Source organism: Carassius carassius, chromosome 4 (genome assembly GCF_963082965.1).
Source record: "Carassius carassius chromosome 4, fCarCar2.1, whole genome shotgun sequence".
Taxonomy (NCBI): Eukaryota; Metazoa; Chordata; class Actinopteri; order Cypriniformes; family Cyprinidae; genus Carassius; species Carassius carassius.
Window position 1 is genome coordinate 8,934,372 of NC_081758.1, and position 13,975 is coordinate 8,948,346.

Below are 13,975 nucleotides of genomic sequence, written 5' to 3' on the forward strand. Positions count from 1 at the left end.
CTGATTTCGACAATTTATAATTATTACAATAATGATCATAATAATGTTTTAGAAGCATATTTTCACATTCTTTACTTTTAATTTTGGCACAAGCGAAGATTTCAACAAGTGAATATTAATATCGATAATATATTATTATAAACACTAAGAATACAGTTTGTGCAAGTTTGAAAACTAGGCAGCATGATGATTTGCTGATAGCAGGAGTCTTCAGCAGCCTCTGGAATCGATGTCTTGAAAGATGCATAAGAATTAAACCTAGATGCGTTTTTTTCTTCTTTTTTTTTTCATGGAATATCATATGTATTTAATAGCAAATCGTTTGCCAGCTTACTCATAAAGCTTATATAAAGGCATGACGCTAAAACGTGCTTTTTTAATATACGTCTATGTTGGATTAAGTTTCGGACTTTCCTTCGACTCTCTCAGGACCTTCCAGCGAATTCAAAATGGCGGATTTTCGGAAAAATTGTGCTGAGCTAAACAGGATGTATCTTATATGAATACTAAAAACTAATACAGTGAATAAATAAACCGTTAGCTGTATAGTCACAACCGGAGTAGCCATAAATAAGGGATTTGCTCATTTTATTCGTTTTTTAAATCGTTTTAACTTTGCAGCATTATCTTTAAGGTAAGAACGACATGCAGTTCTGTTCAGCTTTTCGTGCCATTTTATTGCAGGAACAACATCAACAATCAACTCCTCTCGTTTATACATGATCGGCTTAATGCTTTTTAAGACATTTGGATACGTTCATGTACGATTTTTTGACAGCGTAGTATATCATTATTTGAGTAACTTTACTTGATACCGCACTAAATGTGCTTAAATCGACTCGAAGAAAACAAACAAACAAACAATCAAAAAACATTTAGGATCATTAAGGCATGTTTTCTGTAGCTAAATTAAGTCTGATAGATCCTTACAATAGTTGAATAGTGGACGAAATGTCAATGCTGTCGTTGATGCTTTACGGGGAGGAGTGTTCTAAATTTTTGTTGCAATCTCAAAACTATCTTATTGGAATTTTAGATATTGAAATTCCATCATAATACAGACCAACCAACGTTACTCATTTTAGACATGAATCTCAATAGGATTCGTATGATTACCAATAAGATACAATGCTCCTGTTGGACATCAAATCAATTGAAATAGAAAATCTTCTTTCTTTCTTTTTTTTTTTGTAAATAATATTTTAATTTTTTATCATTAAACTGGATTTTTTTAATAGTCACCAGTTACCTTCAACTGTGGATATTTGTCTCGACACCAGCCATATAATTTGAAACTCGTTTTGATTTCAGTCTTTGCTAATATATAACCTTTGTGAATCAATCATATTTTCAAATCATACATATGTATTACAGAATGAATGTATGTCGATTTTTGTCAATATGTGAATTCACTTGATTGTAATGGAGTACTCAGTATTATTATTTGCCTACCAGGTTGAACCAGCACTACAGATTTATACTTGCCCTACCATCATTTTCACTGGCCCCACTGAAAGAAAATAATATATATATTTTTATTTTTGTTTTGAAATTAAACAAAAAACCTAAGAAGTATTTGGACTAGGGCTTTTAACTTGCGAGTAAAGAATGTAATAGAATAGAAAATATGCCACTATAAAGTTATTACAACTATAAATTGATAAACATACATTTGGAAAGGATAGCATTAATGCAAAATATCACTGATTTGTTTGAGTTTTTTTAAACCATTGATGCTTCTAAGAATATGAGAAGTCATTTTTTTAAATTGAATCAAAACCTGAATCAAAGTCTGAATCATTATTCTTAATGCTCAATTATCTTGTTAGTGAAAATAATTAATCACAGTTACTTGCAATGTGAATATATCTGACTGAACTGTAGCTGTTTTTCTTCTCCAGAGTGAGACATGGCAGAGGAGCGCAGACAGAAGCTGTGTTCGGTGATCTTGCCTACCGAATCCATGAAGGCGATGGCGGAGTCAGTGGGTGTGGGCTCACTGCAGGAAGACAGTTGTCTGGCCCTTAGTGAAGAGGTTAGCTACAGGATCAAGGAGATTGCTCAGGTATTTACAATTGCACTCAACATTTTATTTATATTTGTCTGTTTATGAAAGATATAGTTTATAGAGACAACCTAAATAATATATATATTTTTTAATTATACATTACATATTTTCCTTTTTGATTGAGTTAATTTATCAGAGTAATATAATATAATAAAATACAGTATAATATACAGTGTTTCCCGTTGATTTCCTTGACTTGTGGTGGGACAGATTAGACCAACACAGTCTGAGAAATCAAAGTGAAACACTATTAACTGAAAATATGTGTACATTTCTCATAATAACTTAAGAGTTTTAATATTGTGCTCAACAGCTGTCAGTTGAGCTACATTTGAAATTGCGATTATGGCTTAGAGCATTTATCAAATCACAACTGATTACAATAGTCTGCATTATTTTCCAGTTGATAGATTGCACAGAAATACTGAAGGTTTTGTTTATCTGTTGATGTGATATCTCCCACAGGACGCACTGAAGTTTATGCACCATGGTAAAAGACGCAAACTTACTACTGGTGACATTGACCATGCTCTTAAACTAAAAAATGTGGAGGTGAGAAAATTGGAACAAAGTGAGAACTATTGGTTTCCTCTCTCTGGCTGTACCACAACATTCAGAACCCTTCACAAATTTTTTTCCTTGTATATCAAGTTTTTACTTTAATTGTATTTGTCTCCTTTAGCCTCTGTATGGATTCCAGTCTCAAGAGTTCATTCCATTTCGGTTTGCAAGTGGAGGCGGCAGAGAATTGCACTTCTATGAAGAAAAGGAAGTGGATCTTAGTGATATCATCAACACGCCCCTCCCTAGAGTCCCTCTTGATGTTACGCTCAAAGGTAATTAACAAGCATGTCTCATATGAAGCCAGATTATTTGCTATTTAGATGCAAGCTCTGTACCAAAATCTAGTGAGCTTCTTACCTAGACAACATATAAGGGCATTATTTGCCCTTATAACAGCCATATAACATCCATTCCAAATGGAACACAGCAAAATTGTTCTTGCTTTTTAGGATACCTTGTTTTTGCTAAATACAGAGTATAAATACTCCAGTGTATTTTTGCCAAAATTCATTGGAATTGATCTCAGTTCCAAGTTTGACAAGCAGAAAAGTAAATAATAAATGTTTTATTATACACTAAAAGTGTATATACAAAATTAACTAAAACAATAGGTTGTAGGACCTGCCACGAGAGGGCGCACTATCAAAACAATAACAATTGCATGGTTTGATGACGCTAAGAAGGAGCGTGGAATGATGGGATGTGTTGTCTTCTATCCAACCGCTGACGGCCATCAATCAGACGGAAAGATAAATCATGGATTTAATGCAAGTTCAACAATTTGCGCGAGTAGATTACATACAAAGTCAATGCAAAGACGCGATCAGACGATGGATCAGACGCGTCCTCGCGCGGGTCTAGAGATGCGATGCCCCGCGTTTGGCGTATATGCCCCATAATACTAATATTGTTGATCGTTATAATATCATGCGTTTTCTGTAAAGATACAAATCAAAACAACTCACCTGTTGAGTAAAACACAAACAAGATTGGCATCTCTTTCTAGTTGAAGTTTGTCGCAAAGCTACTTCCGCATTTGTCCACGACACTGTTGTCATGTGGTTTCTACGTCAGTAAAGGCGGTAACAAAGGGTATCTAACGTAATTGACAGGCGACTGCACAGCTCCGTGTCATTGTTTAAAATGTACATTTTCTCCTGATTTACAAGTAGTTGAAAACATTAGAGATATTGTTAATAATCGGTCTAGTGGTTTTTGGTCATTTTACTGCAAATATCTTACAAATTGTACCTTTAAAGGGATAGTTCACCCAAAAATGAAAATTTTATGTTTATCTGCTTACCCCTAGGGCATCCAAGATGTAGGTGACTTTGTTTCTTTAGTAGAACACAGACAGAGATTTTTAATTGAAACCATTGCAGTCTGTCAGTCCTATAATGTACCGTATTTTTCGGACTATAAGTCGCAGCCAAGTATAAGTCGCATCAGTCCAAAAATACATCATGACGAGGAAAAAAACATGTATAAGTCGCACTGGACTATAAGTTGCATTTATTTAGAACCAAGAGAAAATATTACCGTCTACAGCCGCGAGACGGCGCTCTATGTTTTCAGTGTAGGCTAAAGGAGCACTGAGCAGCATAGAGCGCCCTCTCGCGGCTGTTTTCTCTTGGTAAATGTGAAATTAATTTTGATAAATACGTTGCACCTGACTATAAGTCGCAGGACCAGCCAAACTATGGAAAAAAAAAGTGCGACTTATAGTCCAGAAAATACGGTAAGTGGATGGGAATCACGGCTTTGAGAGTCATAAAACATACACCGACAAAACCAAATGAAACCCTGCTCATGCGATGATACACTGATGTGTAAAGACACAAAATGAGTGATCTGTGCAAGAAACTGAACAGTATTTATTGTATTTATTGAACGGTTGTTTACCTCTGATTTTCATCGCAATGTCTGAACTGTTCTGAGTACATTCGCCTCTTCTTCAGCCTGTGCATGAGGCATCTTCTTTTTCTTCTTGCTTTACAGCAGATTGCAGACTTATAAGTGCATTACCACCATTATCTCTGAAATGGACCATTGACATTCTATATATATGTATAAATACAGTTCAGTTTCTTGCACAGACCAATCGTTTTGTTTCTTTGCATATCATTGTATTATCACGAGCCGCAGGGTTTAATTTGTTTTTGTTTGTGTATTTTTTATGATTCTCAAAGCCATGATTCCCATCTACTTACATTATAGAATTGACAAACTGCAACAGTTTCAGTAAATATCTCTGTTTGTGTTCTACTGAAGAAACAAAGTCATCTATATCTTGGATGCCCTTGGGGTAAGCAGATAAACATACAATTTTAATTTTTGGGTAAACTATCCTTTTAAATGTAATTAAAATGGACTGTTATCCCTTTATTTGTTTGTGCTGTTTGTTTATTACAACTGTTTATAATGAGTGTGACATTGTTAGCATCATGCTAACATTAGACTGAATCAATTCTGAGTTGAGTCTCCGATGAGTTTTGTGTGAGAAGTGCTATTTGCATGCCTTATATGTTGTCTGTGAACAACATTAGATTTACCTCATGAACAGGAAGGAAAATAGCCTGTCGTCTCTTTGTCTTTCAGCTCACTGGTTAAGTATTGATGGTGTCCAGCCTGCAATACCAGAAAACCCACCTCCAGGTAAGAGAGTTTACTGGATCTTTTGCTAATTTGCATTACATGTTATAGAGTCAGGGAATATGTTTGTACAATTTTACTGTGATAATGAATGATTTCAATTATTAAAGATATTTCAAATTATACTATTTTTTCAGTTTATATTAGGGTTGGCTCAATTAACCCTTCAGTATGATACCAGAATCTAATATCTCGGTATCCATATTAAATTGATACCATGGGTGACAAATAAACAGCCTCAAAAGATTACTGAATTAAAAACTGTTTCATTAAAATACTGCATGAAACTGTAGTAGCAAATGTATTGCATGTTTTTAAGCAAATATATTAGTGTTGTCAAAAGACCCGGTACTTCGATACCAAGTCGGTACTAAAAAATTAAAATGTCATGGTACAAGGTTCTTTACCGAGTACCCGGTCAAACCAGTTCTTGATGCGCTATGATTTCCGTGAAGCAGAAAACGCTGATGGAATTTCAAAAGCCAATCATGAAAATTAAACTTACATTTTAACATGGACAGTCATGGAAGTTGTCAAAGTTAGCATAAATTAATCAAATCAAATCTCCATATGGACCAGCATTAGGGATGGGACGGTATGAAAATTTAATATCACGATTATAGTGACTAAAATTATCACGATTATCAATATTATCACGGTTTTGTTGAAACGAGATGAAAGTGTTCAAAAATAGTTGATGCTCACACTGAAAACATTTCAGCAAGTTTTATATTTAATAATCAACAAACAACTAATAAAACAAGCAACTCTATGCACTTAATTTAAAGAAAGATTAAATTCTGTGGCATTTCCTTCCTTACAATGAAAAGTGTAGAAGCATAGAAAAGTCACTGACTTTCGCCATTCCTTCTCGAAAAAAAACAAAAAAAATATTGTGCGCTGCGCTTGCGTCAGACTGTTGCTGGCTGGACATGATTTAATAGTGAGTTATTAAAACCGCGATAATCAAACACGGTTTTAATGATAATTCATTTTTAAACGATATTACTAACCTTCAGCACATTTTATCACGGTTATCAATAAAACCGGTTATCGTCCCATCCCTAACCAGCATCTGTAAATGTTAAGCCGCAAAAATTGGTTGAAATATGAATCCTGCATGTTCTGCGCTTCTCTGTGTGAATGAATGAATGGCAGAGACGTGCAGGTTTGTTTACTACATAAACTGAAACGCGTGACGCTTGCAGTAATTTTAAACATCTGCCATCTCAATGGGGACATAAATACATAAACAACATCACCAGAACTGTTCTGAGTGCCTTCACAAGCATTTTACCATTTCATTTGAGTAAAACCAGTGTCAATTTAAAGGTATTCATGGTAACCCGTCAAAATAAAAGTTCATTTTAAGTCAACTTTAAGTAAGTAAGTCAACTTACTGTAAAACATGTATAACATGTAAAACTATGAATACAAACTTAAATAGTAAAGGCCATTTGGCCTTAGTTTTGTCTTCTTATTACAACATTACAAAAGAAGGATTGCACCTTCTGCAAATTACAGACCTGAGAACAAAAATAAATGCATATAAAATATCAAGCCAAACGAGTACACAATTTATACATGAAAAAAAAAATCAATTATAAATAAGAATCTTTTTTTTATAAATTGTGTGAGTGAGTGAGTGAGTGAGTGAATAGGTGAGTGAGTGTTTGTGTGTGCACGCATGCTGTACGTGAGGAAGAGTGATGCCCCAGTCAGACCATTTGCTTCATTGCAGTTTGGTACGGCAGAAATACATACATTAATTTTAAATATAACGCTGCATTTGGCTTCCATGTATGTATTATATATACAGGTGCTGGTCATATAATTAGAATATCATTTAAAAGTTTATTTCACTAATTCCATTCAAAAAGTGAAACTTGTATATTATATTTATTCATTACACACAGACTGATATATTTCAAATGTTTATTTCTTTTAATTTTGATGTTTATTACTGACAACTAAGAAAAATCCCAAATTCAGTATCTCAGAAAATTTTAATATTGTGAAAAGGTTCAATATTGAAGACACCTGGTGCCACACTCTAATCAATTAACTCAAAACACCTGCAATGTCTTTAAATGGTCTCTCAGTCTAGTTCTGTAGGCTACACAATCATGGGGAAGACTGCTGAATTGACAATTGTCCAAAAGACGACAATTGACACCTTGCACAAGGAGGGCAAGACACAAAAGGTCATTGCAAAAGAGTCTGGCTGTTCACAGAGCTCTGTGTCCAAGCACATTAATAGAGAGGCGAAGAGAAGGAAAAGATGTGGTAGAAAAAAAGTGTTTCAAACAATAGGGATAACCGCACCCTGGAGAGGATTGTGAAACAAAATCCATTCAAAAATGTGGGAGAGATTCACAAAGCGTGGACTGCAGCTGGAGTCAGTGCTTCAAGAACCACTACGCACAGACATATGCAAGACATGGGTTTCAGCTGTCGCATTCCTTGTGTTCAGGCGTCTCACTTTAAAAAGGACTGGACTGCTGCTGAGTAGTCCAAAGTTATGTGCTCTGATGAAAGTAAATTTAGCATTTCCTCTGGATATCAGGGTCCCAGAATCTGGAGGAAGATAAGAGAAGCACACAATCCACGTTGCTTGAGGTCCAGTGTAAATTTCTCACAGTCATTGATGGTTTGTGGTGCCATGTCATCTGCTGTTGTTGGTCCACTGTGTTTTCTGAGGTCCAAGGTCAACACAGCCGTATACCAGGAGGTTTTAGAGCACTTCATGCTTTCTGCTGCTGACCAACTTTATGGAGACGCAGATTTCATTTTCCAACAGGACTTGGCACCTGGGGGCTGGGGGGGCTCTGATAGTGGCCTTCACTTTTTTACACTTTTTTTTACCGTCGGGCTGAATGGTTTCAAGGTCAGTCAGGTAAGGTTACAGTTGTATTTCCATGTGAGCCTGGTATGGCGTGGCATGATTACAAACCCGTGCTGTTATGTTGCGATTCTGTTGCCTGGCTATGCAGAAGCACACTATTTGAACAAACAGCCAGGTAAACCGCTATATGGTACATTGTGAATCGCCCATGAGTGAACGTCATGAACGTCTTGATTCAGATTTAATTTTATTTGTCACTTACAACTTCTATGACATACAACAAGCAGTGAAATGTAGTTACAGGACAGGAAGACAGGGAATTGAGGAAGAATACAACATAACATGAGAAAGGGGAGGAGAAAAAAATAACCCCCAGACTATGCTCTTTCGGGAGTACAGTGTGAAACACCTCAGCAACAAAAGCACATAATCAATACAGCATAAACACATGACTTTGCAACAGGAGAGGGGAGTGGGGGATGGAGGTAACCCAGCACAAGCAAGCAGCCATCCGCTCCTGCAGCCATTCTCGGTGCTGGTCACAGACCCGCTTGTCAGACTGGCGGTACAAAGCGGCGAAGGCGATGGATGGGGGATGGGGGGTGTCGGGGGGTGAATGCATATCTGTATATATGTGTGTGTGTGTGTGTGTGTGTATGTATGTAAGAGTTTGTGTATTTGTAGGCCTGGAGAGCCGCCACACTGGCATTTAAATCTAGGTGCCTCAGTCCGCAGATTATGATGGCGACACCGCAAGTTGCCATGGAGACAGCCTTGGTCAGGCCCCAGACAGAGTCAACAATCAACAGGTGTCTGTGGAGTGGGAGATGTAATGCAAGAGCATCTCGCTGCAGTGCTCTTCCAGGGTAGTTGTTGTTCCCATCAGCCAGTGCTGGTAGAGGGGAGCCGGAAGAAGATAAGATTGCGATTGTTTGGTCTTGGGGCAAGTGCCGGTCAGCTCATGCAGGTGACATATAGACTCTAACGACCAAATATGAACTGATAAATGCAAGATCGGTAAGGTGAACATCAGGAATTAGCCACATGTGATTACACCAAAGTCTCTGATTACACTCTCTACCTCTCACAACTGTGCGCAGACTATTCTTGCCCGCGATTCTAATCGCGGGTCTCTGTTCTCGCGATAATACCTTTAGATCTTATTTAAAGTTAAAGAACATTAATTTTGACCTTACATTTCACTCTCTACAATAATAGTAATATAATATAAGTACAGCGTTTTCTTTACTCAAAAAGAAAAGGAAAAAATAGAGATCTAACGTTAGTCAATAACCCGCTGCAGTTAGTCAAAGCCAAAGCATCATCTTTTCTAGATTTTGGCCAAATGTAGGCTACAAAAAAAAGAAAAAAATAATCTATCAACACGTTAAGACATCAAAGTATTTTTAAAAATGTTTGCTGCATTGTAAAAAAAAAAAAAAAAAAAGTGTATAGCCTAATATTGCGTTTTGAGGGTGAGAAAAAAATAAAAACCTTAAGTCGCGGCTCACATCGCATTTTATAAACCCTACTACTTTCCGAAATAGTGAAGGCTAAAATGCCTGTAGTCTAAAGCAAAATGTTAACAAACACTATAAAAACAGTTATTAGTATTATTTCTCACCAAAACAATTCCTCTAAAGGCTATAAAAACGCCAATCCAAAAAACAAATTCATTTACGGTTAAGCTGATGCCTACCTCTCTCATTCGGCACTAATCCAAATGTTTCTATGTTCCTGATGTATCTGGATGCTAAAATATGATTTATTATATAGTGTTTGTAGTTTCATCGACATAAAACATCATCCTTCACATCGGCTTTATCAGCACAGTGAGGTGCGGTCACGCTGAACGGAGCAGTGTAACTAGTTATTTGTTTCTATTATTATTTTGTTTTGATAATGAACAGGCTTCAATATAGCAAAATGATGGTGTGTCGGCGCGGTGGTCATACCAAAGCTGGTCTGTTATACAGAAGCCATTATTATATTAAGAAGCCATATATTAAGACATTATTCAAAGCTGTCAAGCTTTTGCAAAATAATTAAAACTGTAAAGCTTTAGCAAAATAAAGACTACTACTACTCTCTGCTGTTTTGTTTTCCTTTCCGAAAATTTTGGAACGTGTCACAATGAACCGTAATTTAGCAAATTTTTTTCTTTCGTTTCGTTAATCTGTCAATATGATTTAAGTGAAATATATTTAGTGTATATGCCTATATTCCTCTTTATGTAAGCCTATAGGGGTTAGTTTTCCTGTTTTCTCTATTCACAGAAGCGCTGCAGGTGCGTGTGATCTTTTGAATTAATCTCACACTATCCTCAGATAAACTCTTAAGGGCGGTGCATTGCCATTGCGACTTACATATGATGAGTTCACAGCTGAGAGGATATTTCACTCACTGGCTTCAGCGTCACATTTGCATATGCCTTACTACTGGAATTCTGATTGGTTGACAGCAAATTTCAAATTTTAAATGGAACGATAAAATAACATTATTAACCGGTTAATGGCCATTTCAAATTTTAGATTCTGTTCGAAATTATGAAATTTGATTTCGTTTCTGGTTCTGGTACTGTTCCTGTCAAAAAATTTTTTGTTTTCGTTCCTTGAACCGGTTCAGAGCCCTGGTTGCAGTAGATCAAGAGGGGCCCATTTTATCCCTGTTCGAACAAGCAGTTTCAGGCCGTAAAAACTGATGAACGACAGTGAATTCAGCATCCACTAGTTCTGTTTTGGTTAAGTCCAAAAGTGGTTTAACTGTTGTACTGTTCAGAAAGTCACTGCTTCCAGGGTCGATCACACACAGTGCTTTGACTAACTGAGTGTTGCATTCATTGAACCATGATGACGTTTCTCCAATGACAAGTATCCAAAGTACTGAAGAAAAGTATTTTGCATTCTCTCTTATCTGCTTTGTTACTCTGTCCAACAGAACATTGAAGTACAACATTCTCAAGACTTTTACTTGGCTATTTTCATCGTTTGGAAGAAATCTCTTCTTGTCCATCATTGCACTGTGCCCACAGTGCTTCCAACATCATGGTCATATCTGAGATTGTGAAAACACACGCACACTATGTACAAGTTCTAGGCCAGTGTAGAGATCAGTGACTTCTGCCTGAAGTGTCTTTGCAGTGTCAAGTTCGGGTCAGGTTTACACGAAAGCGATGAACCTGAAATCCGATTCAGAAACCAACTTCACCAGGCCCGCAGCCTCCAGCTTTACATAAGTGCTGTATGCTTTGCTTGCGTGTCACAGACCGATGATGGCCAAAAAATCCACAATGTTGTCATAGCATCTTAACATGACAGACACTGTTGCCAGGTGACCGGTCCACCTTTGATCGTGAAGTCTTTTCAACATTTCGCCATTGTAATGGGCCACCACTAGCTTGGACACGTAATAGGACTAGAAGCACAATCAGAAATAAAAAGTCACATATAAACACATCAATCAGATTGAATTGGCCAGATCCGACAAAAATTTTGGTTGCACTTTATTTTACAGTACATGTACTTACATGTACTTATAGTGAACTTAAAGTGTAAGTGTAAGTTAAAGTGTAACTTCTTTATCTAAGAAAGTTCTGGTAATACATGGTAACTACACGGGGTAGGGTTAGGTTTAGGGGTAGGTTCAGGGTTAGTACCTAGTTATTACATTAGTTATTGTAATTACTATAATAAGTACATAGTATGTACATGAGGAACAGGACTGTAAAATAAAGTGCTACCAAAATTTTTATCGGATTGTAAGGGGTGGTTTATTCCTTTTGTAATCCAAGCAAGAGGATATGTAAATACTTGATCGACGTATGAGGCGCGGAATGAGTTGTTCTTCCTGGTGAATAAAGTGTCATAAATAAGTTTCCTGTCATTATAAAACTCCCCTTTCACTCAGCGTATGTGAAGTGGAACAGGACTACGTCCCACCAGTCCTTTTTTAAGACTCTCATCAACAGACGACTAGTTTTGGGTGCGGGGAGGGGCACTTTTACACCTTTTTTTTTTTTCTTTTTAAAGTAACATTAAGCAGCACAACAGTTCATGTGCTGGTCGTCGCCTAATTAGTACCCGAAGTAGATAAATATCATGTGTGCTTTCTAAAACAGTATGCAACAGCAGTGGGAAACTCTTTATATTCATGCAGTGTACACGTCAAAAGAGTAAATCCGATCAGAAGCTTGTGACATGTAAACGCGCATATCAACCGATCACTTTATTCAGCGTTCACTTTATTCAGCGTTCATGTAAACACTACGTTTGGATTCGTCAATGAGAATGAAATCATTCTGATGGAAGCAAAAACTGTCCATGTAAATGCACCTACTGTTGATTTCTTCACAGATTTATACAGCTTGTCACACACATGAATGTTCCAATGCATTCTCCGAGGACATTGCGCTCACCACCACCAGATATGATTAAAGATTGAAGCAGTGAACATATGGCACTTCTCTGTTCAGTTTCTTCTGTAGAACTTTCTGCAAACCCCCTTTCTTCCCCGACATCACGCTGGCCCCATTGTAACACTGACTTTTAATTTTTTCATGTCTCAGACCCTAGTATGTTACATTTGCTAAGACAAGATTAGTGTCTTGTTGTCGCCATAGACAGCATCTGCTCGTGAACTTTGTTACTTCTGTTGAGATCACAAATAACAGTCCACCTTCAATGTCTACCACAAATTTCCTACTCTACCTCTTTCACAATTTCTTCAGTTACAAAGAAACTTAATAAGTCCAATGATTTCATTTTGAATGTCATGTAATGTGTATTTGGCATAGGCAGGTATAGTGCTAAACACTATATCAAGAGTATAAAAAAAAAGAAGCCCACTGCCCCCTTTCCCATTGTGTCAAAAGCATCCAACGAACCTGTTGTTAAAGGGTTAGTTCACCGAAAAATTTAAATTATGTCATTAATAACTCACCCTCATGTCATTCCAAACCCGTAAGACCTCCGTTCATCTTCAGAACACGGTTTAAGATGTTTTAGATTTAGTCAGAGAGCTTTCTGTCCCTCCATTGAAAGTGTGTGCATGGTATACTTTCCATGTCCAGAAAGGTAATAAAAACATCTTCAGAGTAGTCCATGTTTTATGAAATGTTAATTTCCTATATAACATTTTTCATTTTACTGTTGTTAATAAAAGTACACTTTGTATGCTTCCTAACTCATGCCCAGTGCATTACCAAGACATAAAGATGTAATATTATTAGTAAATGCAATTATTAATGCAAAACAATAGTAATCTTATGATTAAATTATCTTTCTTTTTAAGAACGATACCAGCGCTACCAAACCTGCTCCTGTTGCCACCATCTGTAGAACTGAGAGGCTGGTGCCACTGCCCTCAAATGTTAGTCTGATTTCTACTCCTGTTAGGATAAGTTGTCAAATGACTAAGCAGTGACCTTGAAATTTAGGCAATTTTAGGTTGTTCTTTAATTTTGATCTCCACTGTACATTATAAATATGATTGCAGTGCCCATCGACATTATATATAAGCAAACATGATCGTTATAAAGGTGTCGAAATAACCAAAAATGTTTACTTAAGCCTGGCTCACACTACAGGATTTTTAGCACGTTTTAGCCCCGATTTCCCCCTCCCGAGAATAAGAGTAAACATCTTGTCGAGCACCTCGATCTGTCCCGATGTTCGGCGTGAATTATCTGGTAATGTTAGGCATTCACGAACGAATCTCGCACCTCCCGATCTGCTTGCACACAAATCGGGGCAGCCCCGAATATTATTTCATATTATAGTTAGCACGTTTGTGAATATTTTGAATAAACAAGGATAAATCGAATAAAAGTGATACATCACTCAAACAGA

The 13,975-nt window shown here is 36.8% G+C and overlaps 1 protein-coding gene across 1 annotated transcript in view; it reads left to right on the forward strand.

Moving 5' to 3' along the window:
• Positions 1-424: 424 nt before the first annotated feature.
• The window catches only part of taf6 (TAF6 RNA polymerase II, TATA box binding protein (TBP)-associated factor), a 78,269-nt gene continuing 64,718 nt past the window's right edge, over positions 425-13,975 (forward strand). The window contains exons 1-5 of the mRNA XM_059545894.1: positions 425-634; positions 1,902-2,065; positions 2,534-2,620; positions 2,751-2,904; positions 5,231-5,287. Coding sequence (XP_059401877.1) covers positions 1,910-2,065; positions 2,534-2,620; positions 2,751-2,904; positions 5,231-5,287 — 454 coding nt within the window. The 5' untranslated portion in view covers positions 425-634; positions 1,902-1,909. The remainder of the gene's footprint in view (positions 635-1,901; positions 2,066-2,533; positions 2,621-2,750; positions 2,905-5,230; positions 5,288-13,975) is intronic.